Source organism: Salmo salar, chromosome ssa10 (assembly GCF_905237065.1).
Source record: "Salmo salar chromosome ssa10, Ssal_v3.1, whole genome shotgun sequence".
In the NCBI taxonomy this organism is placed as follows: domain Eukaryota; kingdom Metazoa; phylum Chordata; class Actinopteri; order Salmoniformes; family Salmonidae; genus Salmo; species Salmo salar.
In genome coordinates this window covers 28,017,832-28,042,462 of record NC_059451.1, presented here as the reverse complement: position 1 = coordinate 28,042,462, position 24,631 = coordinate 28,017,832, and the positions used below count along the sequence as shown (strand labels likewise).

General features: G+C 42.6%; 1 protein-coding gene across 1 annotated transcript in view; it reads right to left on the bottom strand.

Annotated features, from left to right (window-relative positions):
* LOC106613915 (xenotropic and polytropic retrovirus receptor 1 homolog) overlaps positions 1 to 23,006 on the bottom strand; it is a 96,748-nt gene extending 73,742 nt beyond the window's left edge. Inside the window, exons 1-2 of the mRNA XM_014216697.2 lie at positions 22,631 to 23,006; positions 12,471 to 12,522 (exon numbers count right to left, since the gene is read on the bottom strand). Coding sequence (XP_014072172.1) covers positions 12,471 to 12,522; positions 22,631 to 22,699 — 121 coding nt within the window. The 5' untranslated portion in view covers positions 22,700 to 23,006. The remainder of the gene's footprint in view (positions 1 to 12,470; positions 12,523 to 22,630) is intronic.
* Positions 23,007 to 24,631: the final 1,625 nt, after the last annotated feature.

The following is a 24,631-nucleotide window of genomic DNA, read 5'->3' as shown; positions in this document are numbered from 1 at the left end:
CTTGAAATTATTAAATTAGCTGCTATTTCCTTATTCAATTAAATCAGGAGGTATTGCCCATGCCTCTTATAGTGACTCATGTTTCATCATAATCTGATCAATGTGAAGAATAAAGCATTATGGTTCACACAATACAAAGTACCTGAGATCCCAACAAGATATCACAAATAACCGGAACATTTTCTATTTTAGGGAACTGTATAAATCCGAGGGGGAGGTTTCACTGTCAGGTCTACACCTGTTGTATTCGGCATATGTGACAAATACAATTTGATTTGATTTCAAATGCAACCACCCCAAATTGCAGGTGATTTCATCCGACAGGCAAAGCATTTACTTAGGACGGTAATGTTCATGAGGCACTTGATCGATCTGGCTTCCCAGAAACATTTGAATCAAATCCATAGCCATGGGTGAGCATTTAGGCTAACAGTGGGAAGGCTCCTGGATAGGGGGGAGAGAGGAAGGCTGGTTTGGGAGCCGGAGGGGGTGTGTGTGTGGCACACTGTCAGTGGAGCGGCATGGGACAGGGGCCTGCTGTGTTCAAAGAGCTCGGCAAGGGCAGAGGGGCTTTGTCTCTAAGGAAAGAGAGCAGTACTGCTCTATAATGTCATTAATCTAAGCTCATTCCAAATAGACCGTAGAAAGGTTTAAACATATGCTGTAAACAGACTGGAGATTGAGAGAGAGAGAGCGAGAGAGAGAGAGAGAGAGAGAGAGAGAGAGAGAGAGAGAGAGAGAGAAGGTGTGAAGTGTGTGGGACAAAAACAAAGGAGAGATTATCCAGGTTGTCAGGGGGGTCAGCTAAAAATGGGTCAGTGTGGCTGACGCTGTTAATTGAAGCCTGATATGATCCTGTCCTTTAGAAAGCTCAAGCTCATTAGCTCGCTAATGCACTAGTAATGCACTGTACGAGTCCTCCCTGTCAGGTAGAACTGCAGCCAGAATGGAAACAAAGGCTAGCGTTGATCTAAGGGGATGTTATGCAAAGCAGACGCAAGCTGCTGCAGTAGCTAAATAACAGATCTGGAAATCAGTTAGGCTAGGCCTATGTCAATGGACGATTTTTGTAAACACAATATCTTTAACCTGTTGGGACATCACAAGTGTAGCACAAGGTCTTTCATTTTTCTAGGCCATGAAAATCTGATCTATTTTCATGGCCTAGAAATGTTGTCAGCTATCAACAGCCAAAGAAGACAGTGTTTTTGGCCCCTTGAATGTGAAAAAAATGTCCAAATGATTTTGCTCACCAACTGAGTGCCATGGTTACCTTTGGCTGTGAGGTTTAGCTCTGTTCGCCCCTCTTGGTTTTTAAGAAGAAACACTTATACAAACAGTCACGTATATTTGCATAACTAGAGACACATCTCAAGTCTGTAACATGCCAATGAGGAAATGAAAATGAGCTCTTATTGCAGACTGCACTTTCATGCCAAGGGAACAATAGGTTTGTTATGCTCAATTTAACTGCATACTAATTGGGTATATGGAGCCTAATTATGAGATGTCGACTGTCAGGACAACATGCATTTTGCCTGGGGAGAGAAAAATCCTAATCATAGACAAATGGTAATTTCTTGAACCACAATAGAAGAGTTTAAGGTAACAATAGGGCAGGGTAGTTGTCAGTGGAGGACATTTCCTGAAGTAACCACTCAGCATATTAACACACTTGGGAGATGGTGGGCTGGTTTGTTTTGGTGGTGGTGGTGAAACAACGAGGGCGGATAGGGTGAGTCTACTCAATCAGAGTAAGTACATTAGGTCCCTTCTCCACCGGTGGCTTGGTGCTTTTCTCCATCTGTGCTTCCTGGCGCCACCCAGTCCCAGTTCCAGTCCGTCCCCAGGGCAGAGAGAGAGACAGAGGCTACACGGTACCACATGTGGTGTGAAAACTCTGACGCAGGATTAGACTCACTGTACAACGGTAATTGGTTATTATTAACACTCATCACGAATATATTATCCACAAGCTGCGGATGACATGAAATATGCATATTTCCCGAGGCCACCATATGATAGCGATGGGTAAAATGAAGTGTTACGAATTAGAAACGCTCTTCTTGACATAGAACTACTAGCTCAACGACAGAAATTTGGGCCGATTTTCCAACAGCTGCACAACAGAGGCGCTAGAAACTGTAACAGTGTGTATAGCGGGCCTGCCAGAGTGCGTATGTTTCAGTGTTTGAGTGTGTGTGTGTGTGTGTGTGTGTGTGTGTGTGTGTGTGAGAGAGTGTGTATGTGGCAGTCCAGTGTTTTGAAGCCTAACGGAAGTCTCTACGGCTAAGCAAGCTGGTCAAAGATTAATGAAAGAAATGCCGGTCCATCGCTCGAGTCTCCACAAAGAGAATATTATGAATATGTTAGGAAAAAGAGGATATAATAAAGGAAAACTTTGTTGGTCATTTGAAGCCATATTTAAAGTAATTTCAGTTCTCCTGCTACACCAGATAAGTATCCAAAATGTGTTTCTTTGAAAATGACATATTAATTACAGCCTATTTCAGGATTACTTCTCTATCCACATTTGTCACACCAGTATTTATTTACTGCCAATGAACATATTCATCTCTATGTGGAATATTGTTGTATCACAAATGTTTTGCTATCTACATAAATTATGATTTGTAGATTCAAGCACTGTAAACCATAAACACATATGATCCAATCCTCTAAATACAATTTATGGCTTTCTGTAACTGGGATAAATTACGAGATTTGTGAAGAGAGGCCATATTTCCAATCTAACACAGTGTTAATAATTCAATATTTAATATAAAATAAAACAAGTTGTCTGGACACAACATCATTGAATAATTGATTCACTACTCTAATAATAAAAATCACATTATTGCCTCAATGTCTTGACCCCCTGCACTCAAATAAGATAGACATGGTCATATACAGTATCTATTCTCTCTGATATTTTGTAATTGATGTAAAAACACTTCATTGTTCATCCTTGTAATGAGAGCATTTAACAGAGGAGAGAAGAGGCCATCCCCAAGACTCTAGCTCACTGCTTTACTATCTTCCAATCACTGTCAATGTCACCAGTCTCTCCTCCTCTGCTACTTTAGCCCACGGGCACAACTGAGCATGGGGAGCTCCAGCTCAATGCAGGAACGGCCAATTTCTCTCTCCGTCTCTCCCTCTCTCTCTCTCTCTCTCTCTCTCCATCTCACTCATACTGACCCCATGGGAAGGGACTCAATTTAAACCAACATGCCACTTTGATACATTCTGCAAAAAATATCCTATTTCCTACTGCCCACTCAAAATAGATCCATCTTTAACTGCCGAGTAAAATAGCGCAACTGTATGGGCCTAAAATGTATCTGTCAATAGCAGTGGCACAAGCTTTACCATACCTAGTCAGAGCATTTCAGAGCTATTTTCTGTCTTCCTGTCATCACCTGCTCCCCTCTGGTGAGAATTACAATATAGATTAAAGAGTCAGTGGGAGAGACAGTGGGATCTAGAGGGAGGGAGGGGCCAACACAGACCTCCAGCAACAGCCACCAGACAGCAGGTTACCCAGGAGGATACCGGCAGCCAAACAGCTAACAGTCTCCAGCCATCTCTGCAGAGGGACAATGGACAGATTGGAGCACTGAAGGACACTGTCTCTCCTACACACTGCTAGCACGTGTGCGCATACACAAACACAAACACACACTGGGACACAATGCTTCGTATTGTGTGTTTAGAAGTCAATAGTGGAAAAAACATGATTAAGAATTGACATTTGAGAAATCGCTATGTGTGAGTTGAATATCGTTACACAATTAATCTAATTGTACTTCTAGATTAGGAACAGTTTCTCATTTCCCCAGCTCAGCAGCTTTGGAAGATAAATTGTTTACCTGAAAGATTAGAAGAGCATGTAATGAATGCATTTGATTTGCATCAACACAAATAAAAAGACTTGAACATATGGTACTGCCGCCACCACCCATGGTTCAGCCCCGCCCACTAGGGCCAACGCCTGGGTGTTTGTACACCCTATATGTGTGAGAGAGGCGATAAACACACAGACTACAGACAAGGGCATAGTATGTCTCTATTTTTCTCAGACTGTAGTTGCTTTTTGCTCTCCACACTCATGCCATACTGTGCTGTCAGTGAATGTAGGCATCACAAACCAACCTGTTTTAATAGTTATATATAATCTCAATCATTTAGTTCTATACTCTTAATGGACATGGACTGAAAACTACTCAATAATTCAATAGATTATTTTTTCAGAATACTTTTTGAAAAAAGAGGAATGCATACACAAAGCTAAAACAAATCAATATGCCACAACCCATGCAAGATTGATCATGTCCATGAATGCAAGAAAAAGGTTAAGTTTGACATAACATGACTGATGGCAGCCATACAAGCTTCTGATTAGGCCTGTGCCCTGATTAAAGCTGCTACGGTAACCTGGCTGTCACGGTGAACAGAACCAAGTTGACAGAGCAGAGACAATGTCTGAAAGCATTTTAATCCTGCATAAACTCTCTGACTCCTGAGACCTGAGCAAATAACAACACCCTCAACTCCTTCTCATCTCAGTCAGTCTGTTGGCTATCAGACCATCCATATGATACCCAGATTAGTGCCAACACACAGCCCGCTGGCACATGTTGGTCTTCATAAGGACGTCCCCCTCCATGCTTCCTTTTTGTGAGCGAGATAAACCACTGATTACAGCCCTCGTCATACTGCTCAAATACCTTAAAATAATAAGTACCAGTTCTCCGGAAAGACCTTGACTCCTGCGAGCTCCAATAACCTCCTGTTCACCCCTCCCCCACCCCACCCCCCCTCTCGCCATTCAGGCGAGATCTAATTCACAGATGAATAATAGATGGAAAGACTTTCATCTATCAAGGTTTTTTTTCTCTTCTCTCGCATTGTGCACTATAGCTGCAGAGATAATGCGGAGGGGAGCATGCATTGGAGATGAGCAGTGGGACCCTCTAGTCTGTCTGCTGCTTTAAGTCCCTCTCTCTCTCTCTCTCTCTCTCTCTCTCTCTGGCCATCCTTCCATCTGATAAAGAAGGAGGAGAGGGAGCGAGGGAGCAGCATCTCCCCACTCTTCATCCAATTAGTCCCCTGCTTTTTCATGTTCATTACCCTGCTTCGATTAATCTATGACCTTGAGTTCCCTCTCAGCTCTTTATCGACCCTCCCTTCTCCCTCTCTGGAGCATCAGCCAGAATGTTTACTATCCTAGTATACTACCCTCAACTCCTTGATATCTTTAACAATCTCCACTAGATAAATGCCCCTGGGCTTCTTCCTCCTCTCCTCCTACTGTAAAAGCTGGAACATGCAAGGCTTTGTCTACCGATGCACAGCCAGAAGACTGAGATACAGGTGGTAGCAGGCAGTTAGCGCTGCTGAGGAGGAATAAACCCACAAACACTGAGCAATTAGCATTTTGATCCAAATCGGAGCAGCAGCTTGTAAGACAGCCCATCAATAATGCAGGCTGGTGGGAGACCCTGGCTGCTAGGCTACTGGCCCACTGAATGTACAGGGCTGTGTCCTTGGGCTACTGGGGAGTACTCCTGCTCTAGAGCCACACAGGGGCCTCTCCTATAGCTGGGCCCACTGTAATAACAGCTGCTGTACCTAGGCACACGTGAGTGGAATAACAATCACAAAAACAATACCACCACCAGGCTTCAAATAGCCAGCCATGTCCGTCAGCAACCAACAGCAACAGACAAAATGGAGGCCGCCCATCACAGACAGCGGAGAGTTGCGAGTGGAAAGCATCATGAAAGGTGGAGGTATCTGGGAGTGTGATTGATGTTAGCGCTTTCATCAAGTGGATTACGTACTTATCTCACATTAATATTCCTCCTCATATGAAATTCATTGGCACTAAAAGGGGAATGGCAGCACTGAGGTTTTTACTACCATGTTTATTTTCTTTAATTCATTCAATGAAGGTGGCTTTGAAGTGCAATATTAATGTGTCCAGTTGAGGTGTGAGAACAAAAGGCTGCAATATTGAGGATGATAGTGAGTGAGTGAGTGAGTGAGTGAGTGAGTGAGTGAGTGAGTGAGTGAGTGAGTGAGTGAGTGAGTGAGTGAGTGAGTGAGTGAGTGAGTGAGTGAGTGAGTGAGTGAGTGAGTGAGTGAGTGAGTGAGTGAGTGTAGTGCTGTTCCGTGGTCTTTGATCAGAGAAAGGCAGGCAGGCAGGCTAATTGCTAGTGCCTGCTCTCTCAGCAGGCAACAAGCTTGTCCCCCTCTCCTCTCTGATAACAGCACTGCTTACTGCTCCACTCTGTGGACCTCCACCAACGCAGACAGGGGAGTCTGTCTGGGGCTGCAACCATGATATACTCACACGTCACTATCTCACCAATTTTACAACCAGTGAAAATCAAGAAAACGTCTAAAATTGTCTCCCTCCACAATGGCTTCCGACATAATAATCTGATTGGCGGGCGCTTTGGTCTTTGTTGACTGTTGCCTGAAGTGTGCTGGAGCCTAGCTGCTGGTTTTGCACCTGAGGACTGAAGTTGAGTCACAATTGCTGTTCTGGTATTGTTGGAGATACACAGGAAAAACCTCCATCGCCATGGCGTGAAGAGAGGAGGGGTGAAGATGGCTGGCTGAGGCAATATCTAGCAGTAGAGTGTAAACTTATACTGGATAACGTATTGTATTCCATACAAAAAACATATGCTAGCTGTGTAATCAAGGTATGAACTGTCTCATATTTCATTGCAATAACAGTGTAATCAGGCTGCACTGAGAGCGATTTTGCCTGCTGGGTCAGAAACAGTGGTGAGAGGGCCTCCCGAGTGGCGCAGCGGTCTATGGCACTGCATCACAGTGCTAGCTGTGCCACTAGAGATCCTGGTTCGAGTCCAGGCTCTGTCGCAGCCGGCTGCGACTGGGAGTCCCATGGGGTGGCGCACAACTGGCCCAGCGTCGTCCGGGTTAGGGGAGGGTTTGGCCGGCAGGGATGCTCTTGTCCCATCGCGCACTAGCGACTCCTGTGGCGGGCCGGGCGCAATACACGCTGACTGGGTTGCCAGGTGTATGATGTTTCCTCTGACATATTGGTTAGGCTGGGTTAAGCGGGCGTTGTGTCAAGATGCAGTGTGGCTTGGCTGGGTTGTGTTTCGGAGGACGCACGGCTCTCAACATTCACCTCTCCTGAGTCCGTACGGGAGTTGCAGCGATGGGACAAGACTGTAACTACCAATTGGATACCATGAAATTGGGGAGAAAAATGTGTAATTTAAAAAAAATAATTAAGAAACAGTGTTGAGAGCAAGGAAAGAGGGAGAAGGCTGCTCCTAAACCCAACTGAGCCACTGCAGCTGCTCCATACACTAATACCACAGAACAACACTGACACAGAGGTATTATGCATCAACAGGGAAGGTAAGGTACTCAGGGGAACACACAAAGACTCCCCTCATTCATTCAATCTGCAGTTTCATTATGCAATAAAAACACAAGGCTTTCAGTCCTCCAAGCTATGTATTATAGAGCAGCCTTGAGAGACTATAAAACATTTTACTGCCAGTTTGTGATACCCAAGACCTTGGCTAACTAACCCAATGTATGTGTTGTCCGTGGGAAATCATATTTCTGGTGTCTTCCTGTGAGCAGTCAATAGCACAACACTTCCCCCACATTCCCCCTCCACCTCGGTCAAGCTGCTGGGAGATGGGAGAGCCCTTCCCATGTGAATCATCCTGGATCACCCCTGAAGCAACACTGCCTATGACTATGCCACAATGGCATGTAACATTACTGAGAAATAGTTCCGGGGGCACACTAATTCCTCCCATCGCTGTGTTTATCTGCAGTTATTGTTCTCAAATCTCATAATCGGCAGGCTAATTGAATTGGACATTATCTAATTCAATCTCACTGGAGGGAGATAGAGGAGCAGAGGAGCCTGAACTCAAGCCAGCTGCTCCTCAGTGCGGCCTCCTGGTCTAAGCTGCAGTGCAAATGCTGTTTTAATTAAAACTAGGAAGCAAGAACAAAGGATCTCACAAGAGGTTAAACGCTATACGAGACACTACAGCCACTCTGGTGCTGCATGTAACTAGAACAAGCTCTCTTAATTACTGAACATTCATCACAGTGGGCGGCAGGTAGCCTAGTGGTTAGAGCGTTGAATCCCCAAACTGACGAGGTAAAGATCTGTTGTTCTGCCCCTGAACAAGGCAGTTAACCCACTGTTCCTAGGCCGTCATTGAAAATAAGAATTTGTTCTTAACTAGTTAAATAAAGGTTAAATAAAAAATAAACAGTCAGGTAGGGAGCGCTAAACAAGGTATTTGTCAACATCAAAATATGACTTTCCTCATCAGTCTGGTATAAAAATCAATGCCAATGCAACAGGTTGTATTGTGTGGGCAATCTAGTACTGAGTCAGAGCTGAGGGATTGTGTCTCTGGGAAAGTTTAAGATATTCATCTCCATCTAAAATGGCTCTCACATTCAAACGCTCTCAGCCTGACCACAGGAAAGCCTAAGGTGTTGAAAAAAATGGACACACACACACACACACACACACTGTGCCCTGCCCCTGCCCATCAATGTCTTGGGGCACTTGTTGACAGACTCTTTGTGGAGCTGAACTTCATATCCCTTTAGGCTTCCATGTCTTATTCAGAGTGCTGATCATACACATAGGAGAAACCTTCTTCAGTCATTAAGGTAGGCTATGTATAAAACATAGCAAGAATCTCAAATCCTGCGGGACTACAGCTGGCCATATCCTTGTTTGCTGGAGTAACATGCACTTCTGAAGTATTTGACAGAAGCCTGCAGTAAGAGAAATCCCTGACAGAGGCTTTGAAGTGTTGTACGTCTCCATGTTGAATCTCTACTACAACTAGGCTATATCAGGTAGCGGGTCAGCTAGAGGGGGTGGTAATAACCCAGTAAACTGTCTCCTGGAGGCACTAGTACTCTCTCAGAATACCAAATCTCACTCAGACACGGAAGGCCTCGCTGCCGAGAGAGAAAAAACCATCTCAGAAATCAGACTCATGTAATTATTCTTTCGTTGAGGGGTTATTTAATAAAATCATTACTTTTTTTTAACTCAATCAGATTTGAAACAGGGTTTGTGTGAGGAGGCTATGCTAAGCTTGTATTTCATGGGAAGCCTGTTAATCTTGTTCCACATATGAAAAGTAAACAGTGATGCTGGTGCTACAGTGCAGAGTCTCAATAACCTTCACTGTGTGCTCCTGTACAGTTATTTGGTCCCCCATGTATTCCTCCTCCTATCCATCTGTTTTTCCATCCATTTACCCTTCACTGGAATTTAAAGGAGGGGTAGGATTGTCCCAGAGATGGAGGAGTGAGTGAGTGACCTGTGTATGGCAGAGGACAGACAGGACGTGATTCATCAGCCATGTTGGGGATAACGCCAACCTGACACCCTCGGGAGAATGGTGTTTAAAGGAAAGACAGCTCACATACGTTAATGCCAAACTAGACACACAGACAACTCTTTCATTTAGGCTTCACATGCCATCGTTGGCTGAAATATGATGGTGAAAGTTTGGCAATGTGATTAATGGTACTGTCAACGGCGGCTCACTAGGCTGTTTTCCTCTCATCGTGAAGCAACTACAGATCTCTGTACTAGAGACTATAAACAGTCTGACAGTGAGGTATTTGTCAGCTCATTCCATGCTTCATGAGTGGTGAGTCAGTCTTCTTTTGGAGTCATGTAGCAAATACCCACCACCCCTTCAATTTCTCAACCTCCAACTCTGGACACAGTGAGGGTGGGTTCCAGCCAGCTGACCATTGAGGACACTCAGTTCTGCTTCTGTTTCCTGTGCTTGTTCCAGCCCTGTTCAGGTCTTTATTCTGCTGAATCAATCTCCAACCCTATCAGCCGCACCTGCCAACTTCCTCTCTTTCCCATTCCCCCGGAACGGTGGTTTTGGAAACAACAAGGTCAGTGGACACTTTAGACACACCACTCTCACACACGTCCAACACATACAGAGCCACTGACTGGAAATAACGTCTCCCTCACACCTCGGCAGAAAAGCCCGGCCTGTCGGCCCAGTCTCCTGGAAGTCGACCTTCAGAGAGATGCAGCTCCCCGGTGAACTGGAACTAGTCACCGTTCACAGATCAGTGGCAGACCGTTCAACCATGACGTCTGGAGAGAGTTCTCATGCCCTCTTCCACACAGAGCATCTGATATACCGTACCAGTCAAAAGTTTGGACACATCTACTCATTCAAGGGTTTTTCTTTATTTTTACTATTTTCTACATTGTAGAATAATAGTTATGACATCAAAACTATGAAATAACACATATGGAATCATGTTGTAAACAGAAAAGTATATATAATATTTTAGATTCTTCAAAGTAGCCACCCTTTGCCTTGATGACAGTTTTGCACACTCTTGGCATTCTCTCAACCAGCTTTACCTGGAATGCTTTTCCAACGGTCTTGAAGGAGTTCCCACATATGCTGAGCACTTGTTGGCTCCTTTTCCTTCACACTGCGGTCCAACTCATCCCAAACCATCTCAATTGGGTTGAGGTCGGGTGATTGTTGAGGCCAGGTCATCTGATGCAGCACTTCATCACTGTCCTTCTTGGTCAAATAGCCCTTACACAGCCTGGAGGTGTGTTGGGTCATTGTCCTGTTGAAAAACAAATGATAGTCCCACTGAGCACAAACCAGATGGGATGGCGTATCGCTGCAGAATGCTGTGGTAGCCATGCTGGTTAAATGTGCCTTGAATTCTAAATAAATCACCAACAGAGCAAAGCACCCCCACACCATCACATCTCCTCCTCCATGCTTCACGGTTTGAACCACACAAGTGGAGATCATCCGTTCACATACTCTGCATCTCACAAAGACACGACGGTTGGAACCAAAAATCTCTAATTTGGACTCATCTAACCAAAGGACAGATTTCCACCGATCTAATGTCCATTGCTTGTGTTTCTTGGACCAAGCAAGTCTCTTCTTCTTATTGGTGTCCTTTAAAAGTGGTTTCTTTGCAGCAATTCGACCATGAAGGCCTGTTTCACACAGTCTCCTCTGAACAGGTGATGTTGAGATGTGTCTGAGAAGCATTTATTTGGGCTGCAATTTCTGAGGCAGGTAACTCTAATGAACTTATCCTCTGCAGGAGAAGTAACTCTGGGTCTTCCTTTCCTGTGGCGGTCTTCATGAGAGCCAGTTTCATCATAGCTCTTGATGGTTTTTGCAACTGCACTTGAAGAAACATTCAAAATTCTTGACATTTTCCATATTAATTGACCTTCAGGTCTTAAAGTAATGATGGACTATCATTTCTCTTTGCTTATTTAAGCTGTTCTTTCCATAATATGGACTTGGTATTTTACCAAATAGGGCTATCTTCTGTATACTACCCCTACCTTGTCACAACACAACTGATTGGCTCAAATGTGTTAAGGAAAGAAATTCCACAAATTAACTTAACAAGGCACAGCTGTTAGTTGAAATGCATTCCAGGTGACTACCTCATGAAGCTGGTTGAGAGAATGCCAAGAGTGCAAAGCTGTCATCAAGGCCAAGGGTGGTTGCTTTGAAGAATCTCAAATATAAAATATATTTTGATTTGTTTAACACTTTTTTGGTTACTACGTGATTCCATAGGTTCTTTCAGTTTTAATGTCTTCACTATTATTCTACAATGTAGAAAATAGTAAACATAAAGAAAAACCCTGGAATACTGGAATAAAGAAAAACCCTGGAATGAGAAGATGTGTCCAAACTTTTGACTGGTACTGTAAGTAGGCTATGCATTGTGGATATGTGAGATTATGTCATGTAAACAAATACCAGCACGGCAACTCAGGCATTAATCAAAATACTGGCATTGGATGTTGAGTATGTATCATGCAACCATTGTGAAATGCAGAGATGTATTTTGAGGGTTTTTATGCAGGGCCGGACTACCACATTTGGGGTCACGGGGCATCGACCTCCAGTGGTGAAAAAATGTGAAATGTTATAATGCTAATCTACACATGAGGCTATGAGAAAATATTTCAGTTTTAAAGCCATTTTTCTGCAATTCTACACTTTTTGCCATGGTAAAAGAGAAGCATTTGCTATTTTGTAGCACATCTCATGCTATGGTCCAAAATATGCCATTTAAAGGCTCATTTCCTTCTATTCTACACATTTTGCTATGAGGATGAGAGAATTTTTCAGTTTTAAACTCATTTCCTAAATATTCCAGACATTTTGGTATCATACGCTATCTGGGGGGGGCCCTCGACCTCCAGCTCTGCACAGCGATGGGGCGCTCACTGCACCCAGCACAAAGCGGCTGCTCTGTCATGTGAGAGGTAGCTGGATGATCACTGCAATTTCCTCTATTTGTTGCAGGGCCTGTTTTTTCGGGGTGTCCGAGCGGGTGCAGTACAGGGAGAGCTCATTCTGTCCGTGGACCAGGAGTTTCCTTACCTTCTATGGATGGGGCCTGGTCCTGGGCCGCATACAGCATATCCTTGAACGCCTGGTAAAGGAAAAAAGCAGAGGGATAATCACTATTCAGTTTCTTAACTACCGTACAACCAACGACAGTTGACGTTTAATCAAATCAATTAACACTTTTTCATATGAGTAAATAATTACAATGATTATTGTGATGGTAACATAATGAACAAAATACTATTGATTGATATATTCAAGTAATCTACTTACATAGCCAGTCTCATGAATATTATAATAAGTACATGACTTCATGCAAATGAAGAACAAAACAAAAGATCTGAAAACTTAGCAGTATATTAAAAGTATAGGAAATTGGCAAACTCAGTACAGAATGTCTACAGGGGATAAAAAAACCATCCTTCGCAAATAATTGATGTTACAACCCCCAAGATGTGTGAAGATAATGACTCCAGGCTGAGTTATAAGACATCAATACACTTGTATTTAACCATGAAAAATGTGTCTATCAGATTCCAGATCGTTCAAATTAAAACAGATGGAGGCTGGCCTACACTACAAAGACCTCTTTATACAGAATTCGTTTTTTTCCTTCAATCACTCTGACCTTGCAGATAATGTATATGGCCAGATAATTACAAGAGACATCTTAACATGATTCTCTAGTCTGGGACTGTGAGGCCTGGAACTGAATACATCTCTATTCCTCCCTACCAATCTAACTAACTGGCTCTCTGGAGCAATAGCAGTAACTGGGAATGCGTTTCTTGGCCATCCAGTCAAAATAATTAAGCTTGTGACCTTCACTGAGATAAACAGGTACCCTCATGATGAACTTTGTGTATTCTGCAACAGTGTAGAACCAAGTTTTTTTATTCAAAGCTTAGTTGTGACAAAGAATCTCAACCTCACTATATATGTAGCTTCTGTTCCATATGGCCATTCTCTGGCCAGGTTTATCTGATGTTTGTATACAGTGGACATAATGAAAGCAGAGGATGACGATGAATCATAGTATGTAGAAGGAACGTACTTAGAAACACAGTTTGTTCTCAGTTCTACCCGAGCAATAATAATGCAGTCAGTTATTACTGTATGCTCATATTGAACACTAATCCAAGAGAAACATTTCATTTGTAGATAACATTCTCTTTGGAAATTGTGATTCGTAGTAGACCACCTGTGCAAACATTGGGTCATGTAGCAGGGCTTACTGGCCCAGGCTAATAGCTGGAAGAGGGCACACCTTCATCAAGATGGAGGCATATTGCCATGGCAATAGCACCGATGGGAAAGGGGGCAGGGCAGGGTGGCTCTTTGGGGAATTTACATGCTCTGATTGTAGCCTAGTACAACAGCTTACAGAGATCAACCTGCAGGTATCAACTGCCCTAATGGGTCTGTTAGTCTTCTGTTGAAGTGAGATGTACAGTAATAACAATACCAACTACAGTATTGCAGATGCTAGGTGGTCTGAGATCTGAAATGACGGCTCTGATAATTCTCATAATCACTAACTGAGTGGATCTCTGAGTGCAGGAGCAGAACTGTGCAACGGAGGCAGGGCTGACTGAGACCAGATGCCTTCCCAGTAGGGGACAGAGGATGAGTTGTGGGAAGCTCGCCATTCCATCTCTGTTATCTAAGTAAGATGGATATATTACACCAGAACGCAGATATTTTGGGTCGGCTATAAACTAGCATGATCATATTCATCATGTTATGTGCAATTATTTCTGTTCTCATTTTTACCATGAATCTTTTGTCAATGTCATTAAGTATACATTGGTTGGAATAGTAAAACCTTTTATATGAATCTATTTTTTTTCCTTCACATTATCCAATTTATGCAGAATGAATCATCTTGCATCGTGTGCCACTGGTAGAGCTAAATATATACCTGCACAGAGGCTAGAGTGGAAAACGAGCCCCACACAGTAACCTCTGCATGTAATTAACACCTGTGTACCTGCTTATGATATAAATAATAGCATGTCCCTTTTTCAATAGGAAATTAGCTTACACAAGCATTATCATGCATATATAAACCCACACAGGTGATTAGATTGCAACGGTAAAAGCAAAAGAGGCTTCATTCCACCCACGCTGCCGCATAACCCTCTCTACCTTGCTCACTGTCATGTTACAGCTTCTGTTTCTCCACCTCTGAGAGTACAGTATACCACACTCACACAGAACAGACCAAGAACCAGACCAAGGGCCAGCTTTGACACAACCAAGACCATGTACCAACTGTTCTAGCCAAAAGGAAACGTCCATGAGATAAAAAACAGACAGGAGAAAGGACAAAGGGAGCTGTTTTATGCTGTTCTCTTTCATTATCTATGAGTGTGAGATGAATCTGTAATAATGCAAGCGTATCACACAGGAACGAGCTCTGCTTTCACGGCTGACCTCTGGTCTTCTAACGAGCGGTGGACAGACCTCCATTCTAAACAGGTGTTTAAAATACACAGCCTCATAGGATGGGCAGACTTCATTCATTTATCACTCAATCACTTTGTCAATTCCTAAAGTCCCATGCAAGCGTTTTAATGGTTAAGGTGTTATTTCTCCCATGCAGCCCAGCGAACTGCCCTGCTGCAGTCAAACAGAGGCATTTATAATAATCCAGACAACATTGCATTTGGAACAAAAAAATAAGAAAAAGTAACTTCATTGATTGATGGTAATAACCCTTTAGAGAGACAAATGAGCAGCCAAACTAGAGCGAGGAACAAAACCAAACCAGGGAGACTTGTTGTGGCTGATGTTTCTACCACAACACCTTGTTCAAGACAAGTCTAAGGGACAGACGGATCTCAACGCTGTTTTGGCAATAAACAAAATACATAACCTTATTCCTACACTAACACCGCACTCACCGAGCTGCATAGGGACATAAGCCAAAAAGAAAATGCTCATCCAGAGGCAGCACTCCTTGTGGTCTGTGATTTTAATTCAGGAGAACTGAAATCTGTTTTACCTAATTTCTATCAGCATGTCACCTGTGAAACCAAAAAACTGAGATCACCTTTATTCCACTCACAGAGACGCATACAAAGCTCTTCCTCGCCTTCCATTTGGCAAATCTAACCATAACTCTATCCTCCTAATTCCCGTTTACAAGCAAAAACAGGAAGTACCAGTGACACACTCAATTCGAAAATGGTCCGATGAAGTGGATGCTAAACTACAGGACTGTTTTGCTAGCACAGACTGGAATATGTTCCGGGATCCATCTGATGGCATTGAGGAGTTTATCACATCAGTCACCGGCTTCATTAATAAGTGCACCGACGGCGTCATCCTCACAATGACTGTACGCACATATCCCAACCAGAAGCCATTGATTACAGGTAACATCCTCACTGAGCTAAAGGCTATTGCTGCCACTTTCAAGGAGCGGGACGCTAACCCGGACGCTGATAAGAAATCGCGCTACACCCTTCGACGAACCATCAAAACAGGCAAAGCGTCAATACAGGACTAAGATCAATCCTACTACACCGGTTCTGACACTCGTCGGATGTGGCAAGGCTTGCAAACTATCATGAATTACAAAGGGAAATCCAGCTACGAGCTGCCCAGTGACACGAGCCTACCAGATGAGCTAAATGCCTTCTATGCTCGCTTCAGGGCAAGCAACATTGAACCATGCGTGAGAGCACCAGCGGTTCCGGACGACTGTGTGATCATGCTTTCCATAGCCAATGTGAGTAAGACCTTTAAACAGGTTAACATTCACAAGGCTGCAGGGCTAGATGGATTACCAGGACGCATATTCAGAGCATGCAAGTGTCTTCACTGACATTTTCAACCTCTCCCTGACCCAGTCTGTAATACCTACATGTTTCAAGCAGACAACCATAGTCCCGGTGTCCAAGAATGCCAAGGTAACCTGTCTAAATGACTATCGCCCCATAGCACTCACATCTGTAGCCATGAAATGCTTTGAAAGGCTGGTCATGGCTCACATCAACACCATCATCCCAGACACCCTGGACCTATTCCAATTCGCATACTGCCTCAACAGATCCACAGTTGACGCAATCTCTATTGCACTACACACTGCCCTTTCCCACTTGAACAAAAGGAACACCTATGTGAGAATGCTGTTCATTGACTACAGCTCAGCATTCAACACCATAGTGCCCTTGAAGCTCATCACTAAGCTAAGGTCCCTGGGACTGAACACCTCCCTCTGCAACTGGATCCTGGACTTCCTGATGGGCCGTCCCCAGATGGTGAGAGTAGGTAACAATACATCCGCCACGATGACCCTCAACACAGGGGACCCTCAGGGGTGTTTGCTTAGTCCACTTCTGTATTCCCTGTTCACCCACGACTGCGTGGCCGCACATGACTCCAACACCATCATTAAGTTTGCCGACGACATGACGGTGGTAGGCCTGATCACCGACGATGATGAGATAGCCTATAGGGAGGAGGTCAGAGACCTGGCAGTGTGGTGCCAGGACAACAACCTCTCCCTCAATGTCAGTAAGACAAAGAAGATGATCGTGGATTACAGAAAACGGAGGGCCGAGGAAGCCCCTATTCATATCAACGGGGCTGTAATGGAGCGGGTCAAGAGCTTGAAGTTCTTCGGTGTCCACATCGCTAAGGATCTATCATGTTCCAAACACACCAAAACAGTCGTGAAAAGGGAACGACAACTTCACTTCCCCCTCAGGAGGCTCAAAAGAATTTGGCATGGGTCCTCACATCCTCAAAACCTTCAACAGCTGCACCTTTGAGAGCATCATTACTGGCTGCATCACCGCTTGGTATGGTAACTGCTTGGCATACGACCACAAGGCACTACAGAGGGTAGTGCATATGGCCCAGTAGATCACTGGGGCCGAGCTCCCTGCCATCCAGGACCTCTATACCAGGCGGTGTCAGAGGAAGGACCAACAAACTGTCCAAGACTCCACCCACCCAAGCCACAGACTGTTCTCTCTGCTACCGCACGGCAAGAGGTACCAATGCACCAAGTCTGGAACCAACAGGACCCTGAACAGCTTCTACCCCCAAGCCATAAAACTTCTAAACAAGACTGCTAAGTAGCTAATCAAATGGCTACCCGGACAACCTGCATTGACCCTTTTTTGCACTCTCTCTTGCACTGACTCTATGCACACACATGGACTCTACCTACACACTCACACCCCAACACATACATACGCCCACACACACATAACATTCACATACTGACGCCACACACACACACACACACACACACACACACACACACACACACACACACACACACACACACACACACACACACACACACACACACATACACACACACACACACACAGACACACATACACACACACACACACACACACACACACACACACACACACACACACACACACACACACACACACACACACACACACACTGCTGCTACTGTCTATAATCTATCCTGTTGCCAAGTCACTTTACCCCTTCTTATGTGAACAGTACATACAGTGCATTCGGAAAGTATTCAGACCCCTTGACTTTTACCACACTTTGTTACGTTACAGTCTTATTCTAAAATTGATTAAATAAAACATTTTCCTCATAAATCTACACAATACCCCACAATGACAAAGCAAAAACAGATTTGTATAAATTTTTGCAAATGTATTAAAAATACAAAACAGAAAAAACTAGTTACATAAGTATTCAGACCCTTTGCTATGAGACTCGTTACATCTACAACTTGATTGGAGTCCACCTGTGGTAAATTCAATTGATTGGACATAATTTGGAAAGGCACACACCTGTCTATATAAGATCCCACAGTTGACAGTACATGTCAGAGCAAAAACCAAGCAATGAGGTCGAAGGAAATGTCCGTAGAGTTCTGAGACAGGATTATGTCGAGGCACAGATCTGGGGAAGGGTACCAAAAACAATTCTGCAGCATTGAAGGTCCCCAAGAACACAGTGGCCACCATCATTCTTAAATGGAAGAAGTTTGGAACCACCAAGGCTCTTCCTAGAGCTGGCCGTCAGGCCAAACTGCACAATCGGGGGAGAAGGGCCTTGGTTAGGGAGGTGACCAAGAATCCGATGGTCACTCTGACAGAGCTTCAGAGTACTCCAGAGAACTCCAGAAGGATAACCATCTCTGCAGCACTCCACCAATCAAGCCTTTATAGTAGTGTGTCCAGATGGAAGCCACTCCTCAGTAAAAGGCACATGACAGCACGCTTGGAGTTTGCCAAAAGGCACCTAAAGGACCCTCAGCCCATAAGAAACAAGATTCTCTGGTCTGATGAAACCAAGATTGAACTCTTTGGGTTACGTCTGGAGGAAACCTGGCACCATCCCAACGGTGAAGCATCGTGGTGGCAGCATCATACTGTTGGGATGTTTTTCAGCGGCAGGGACTGGGAGACTAGTCAGGATCGAGGGAAAGATTAACGCAGCAAAGTACAGAGAGATCCTTGGTGAAAACCTGCTCCAGAGCGCTCAGGACTTCAGACTAGGGCGAAGGTTCACCATCCAACAGGACAACGACCCTAAGCAGACAGCCAAGAAAATGCAGGAGTGGCTTCAGGACAAGTCTCTGAATGTCCTTGAGTGGCCCAGCCAGAGCCCGGACTTCAAACCCGACTGAACATCTCTGGAGAGACCTGAAAATAGCTGTGCAGCGACGCTCCCCATCCAACCTGACAGAGTTTGAGAGGATCTGAAGAGTATAATGGGAGAAACTCCCCAAATGCAGGTGTGCCAAGATTGTAGTGTCATACCCAATAAGACTTGAGGTTGTAATCGCTGCCAAAGGTGCTTCAACAAAGTACTGATTAAAGGGTTTGAATACTTATGTAAATGTCATGTTTCATCTAAAAACCTGTGTTTGCTTTGTCATTATGGGCTATTGTGTGTTTAATTCATTTTAGAATAATGCTGTAACGTAACAAAATGTGATAAAAGTAAAGGGGTCTGAATACTTTCCAAATGCACTATAGCTACATCAATTGCCTTGCACCCCTGCACATGGACTCGGTATTGGTACTCCCTGTATATAGTAATGTCATTTTCTACTCACTATATATAGCCATGTTATTTTTTGTCATTATTATTCACTGTGTATTTATTCCTCGTGTCACTATTTCTATTATTTATTTTTTATCTGATCTTTAACTCTGCATTGTTGGAAATGTACTCGTAAGTGAGCATTTCACTGTTAGTCTACACCTGTTGTCTACAACGCATGTGACAAATACAATGTGATTTGATTTAATATTTCCGGTGGATAAAATGTAGTTATGTGTATTCTCTAAGAGTCAGAGTCTCTTGGCAATCGTTGCTTGTGCCTCCCACTCCAGTGCCCTCATGTCCATAACAGACAAACAGGTCAGACAGTTGAAGAAGCCTAACACACAAACTATGCATTGCAAGTCTGAAGCAGACCTATGGTTTAATTTACTATGCTATGACTGTGCCAAGAAATGACTGTGCAATGAAATATAATTCCTTTTGCTATTATGATTTCATTCCCATGTTTAACACCCATCTGATACTGTACAGATTACAGTTTTAACACCAATCTGCAAGGAGAATCTAGATTGACTTTGCTTGGCCACAGGTGTGTTGTCTAACGCTCATGCACCAGCATATGTATTAAACACCTATAAGTGTATATGGGATTCTAGCATGGAGCTCTGTAATACATTCTCCCACAATAAAACATCAACTAGATCCATTACTAAAAATATATATAACAATATTGTTGATGTAGTAATACCAGTGTTAATACACAGGTATAAGAGCAACGTGTAAAGTCTTACAATGTTTCAGAATTTATTTGTAATCAGAATAATTGTGACCAGATTTCTGTCAATACAGCGCAACAACTTAAGGAGACTAGACAATACATATTTCTTTCACTCAGAGAAAAATACTAAAAGTACAAAGCAAAGTGCTTTCTGAAAAGACAATTGCATATAATAAATCATACTGAGTATTATTGAAATATTTGTCCAACATGGCATGGCCGCTCTGAGAAGGTCAGCCATCTCAAAGCTGACTGAGGTGTAAAATGGCTGATATGGCCATGTATTGGATTCCATGCGTCAGGCTGCAAATATAGACAAAGACTAGTGTGGCCATATGTGTTTTACCCTCACCTAATCCATATGTGTTTTACCCTCACCTAATCCATATGTGTTTTACCCTCACCTAATCCATATGTGTTTTACCCTCACCTAATCCATATGTGTTTTACCCTCACCTAATCCATATGTGTTTTACCCTCACCTAATCCATATGTGTTTTACCCTCACCTAATCCAAATGTGTTTTACCCTCACCTAATCCATATGTGTTTTACCCTCACCTAATCCATATGTGTTTTACCCTCACCTAATCCATATGTGTTTTACCCTCACCTAATCCAAATGTGTTTTACCCTCACCTAATCCATATGTGTTTTACCCTCACCTAATCCATATGTGTTTTACCCTCACCTAATCCATATGTGTTTTACCCTCACCTAATCCATATGTGTTTTTACCCTCACCTAATCCATATGTGTTTTACCCTCACCTAATCCAAATGTGTTTTACCCTCACCTAATCCATATGTGTTTTACCCTCACCTAATCCATATGTGTTTTACCCTCACCTAATCCATATGTGTTTTACCCTCACCTAATCCATATGTGTTTTACCCTCACCTAATCCATATGTGTTTTACCCTCACCTAATCCATATGTTTTACCCTCACCTAATCCATATGTGTTTTACCCTCACCTAATCCATATGTGTTTTACCCTCACCTAATCCATATGTGTTTTACCCTCACCTAATCCATATGTGTTTTACCCTCACCTAATCCATATGTGTTTTATTCTCACCTAATCCAAATGAAGGCACATACCTTCCTGTGCCTACTTGATGGCTTGCTAGATCAATGAAGGTAATTATAAATTGTATATGAATTTATCTTGTTATAGCATGGTATAAACCCACAGAGTAAGGCATGCAGGTTTGATAGTGGGATGCAGACTAAGAATCTTCCAGAGGCTCGCATCAGCATCTTTGTCTATAATTCATAGAACAAAATGGAATGGGCAGCCTTGTAAGAGCCTTTCTGCACTCAGGCTCTTAACGTGAACCAAGAAGATGTGGGGTGTGACACTGAAAATGCTCCTCAGACTGCTTTCTCCAAACCATAGACATAACAAAAATGGACAGTTTTAGACTTTTTGGTTTTGGCTACGCTATATCTAATCCATTCAATTAAAGCTTTTCAAACAAAGCAAGCCATAATATCTAATTAACCAAAATTGCATTTAACAAAATAACTTACATAATAATGTTATTCAATCAAATCAGTTATCTAGCAAGGGAATATAATTTTCCAGGATAGAAAACATTTATGAATTATAATGAAAATATTGTATTGTGATTTTACCCATTTACTGAGACTATCCTATGCATAATAATTGACATATATTTTATTCAAAAAGTTACATTTCTCATTCTTAAATAACCAGCAAATATTGTAAGTCTGTTTTTCAACACTGGCAAACAATAACAATGGACTAAGCCACGTAAATACTATCCTTATTGTTCAGCGTTCCAATGTAATGGCCAATGTTATGGACGCGCACGCGACGACTGTAGTGAAAAATACAGTGTATGTCAACAAATGGAAAGAAAAATAACAATGTATCCCGTATATATAATAATTCCGTTTGTAAATAAAATTATTAACAAAATGAATAAATGCTTATGAATAGCAAATATTTGATCAATGAACAAAAGTACCATACCATCAAACTGACAGCCTCAGGAAAGGTTGCACAAAGATAACTATGATGCACAAAGTAATTGCCAAAATTTTTAAAACAATCTAAATTAAATAAATAAGACTGCTTGGTTTATCAAAAGGAAAGTTACAGCCAACGCAATAGCCTACCATAAACTATCCGTATTTACATATTCATGCAGTCTTTTGTTACACTATTCAAGAAGTAGGCTAAAAGTTAAATTGACAGCTATAAGAAAAACACAAATCAAGATTAATACAATTTACGAAGACCAATAACAAGCTATGCTATCAATTCATTATGTATTCATTAACATGGATATGAGTGACTTTTCTCACTTTAAATCAGAAAGCATCATCCTACATCGAAATAAAAACATGTGTAATTACCTCATATTGAAGGTACTGTTTCCTCCATTCTGGAGTAATATGGGACGAAAGGTGCTCCGCGAATTTCATTTTGCAGGACCAGCTATCTACTCAACGTCCGTAATTCCTAGTAGGACTGTCCCCTGTTGACGCAAGTTTTGTTATGTCTGTCAACTTGCTGGCTCGCATGCGTCAGTTTACTCTAGGGCACTCTGTCTTATCCCGATTAGCGTACTCCAAAGAAACTCCGTCCCATACTATTTTGTGGGAGGGATGGCGGAACAGAGGCCTCCCTCCCTATAACAGGTGGTTTGATGACAATATAACGGTCCCGGTGCAAATGCTTCAGTGACTCTCCCTTCGATCCCTTGTCAATTCTGGGGACACAGCAGTTCGCCATCGCATTCAACCAACAACGTGGTTGCGTCACTGCGCAGTGACAGGCGGTGTATCAGGGGTGTATTCATTATATCTTGCAAAGGAAACCGTTTACCGTTTAAGAACAAAACAGAAGCAAACTGAGAAAATGGAACGAAACGGGTAGGGACTTACCTGAATTCGTCCAATAGAAACTTTCATTTTCGTTGCTAAACGTTTTCCGTTTGGAGTAAAACGTTTCGCAACAGACGAAACGTTTTGAAACAGTCGGCGTAATGAATATAACCTGAAGACCCCCTCAGTGGAAGACACCCTAAATGTAGCCAATTAAGCTTTCTGTCTTTTCTTTATTGGTAGATTATTTGTAGAAAAATGTTTTCTACGTGTATAGCCTACCTGCATGAACTATGGTAGGCATATTGATTAATAAGGACCTGGGTGGAATCCTCTAGCTGTCACTTTCACTTTATTTCTAGGGGTTCATTTCTGGGAATATGCCTCAGAATTCCTGGCCGCGTCATTAAAAAGTATAATGTGTAAAATAATCCTGAAGTAGGCTGTATTTGCCAATAGTCACAGACAATATATATTCATTTTAGCCAAATTCATTATTCTACAAGGTTAGATCATTTTAATTTAGGCTATAGACTGTGAAAATGTGTTTCTTCTGAACTTTAGAAAGACTCACCAACTTTTACTTTGCCACACAATCACATGAAATGGCTACTCAACTGTCTGTAGGGAAGGTCATTCCGTAGCCTATCGTATGAGAGGAAATTACATATTTAAAAACTTTTTTTTTTAGTAGGTCGGGAATGAAGGAGTATCGTTAAAAGTTTATGGGTCGGATTTTTTAATTCCCATTTGTTTCACTGCAATTGTCTCTGACTTCTCCATTTATTTATCGTCTTTGAGCAACAATAGCCTGGCTACTGACCATATAATGAGGATTAAGGACCACCAAAATGTCAACACAAATAAAGTTACTTTGTTGGTCTGGTTTTGTTTCCAGACCATCTATCTTCTCTGAGGCCAAGTGGTGTACCAGGGTCCACAATGTAAGGTGCTCTATTTTTATATTTAATTCACAATAGCCCACTTCTCTTTGTGCGTCTGCACTGCTAATATGAATCATCCGCCTGTTGGAGTTCCATTCCATCATGATCACTGCAATGCGAGACCGGTGTGGGTGCGTGCAGTTTATTGATGCCATCTAATACTGCCATCTACTGGACGAACAACACTAATTCAACAGGCTACATAGGCTACAATTGCAATTAGTTAATTCTCTTAAGAAAAAAGATTGCAGTCAGAGTGCAGTATAACTGCAATTAAAGTGCAGTACAACTGCAGTATGCTGCAAATACTGCGTCCAAAATAACCCCGTTTTGCAAGTGTAAACTTTTTTTTGTAACGGTTCCGATAGTCTTTTCTGTTCTATTTAACCAGATAATATTATAATAATAATTAAGCTGCTCTTGTCAGTAGGCTACAACATGTTCTATAGGGTAGTCACTTTCTCGACATAGGTTGCTACGTCTTTTGGGCAGATAGGCTAAACGAAAAAAATATAGGCTACATACAAAAATATTGCCATTTCGGTAGAAAATATAAATAAATAAACAGCAGCTGCATGTCTAATAG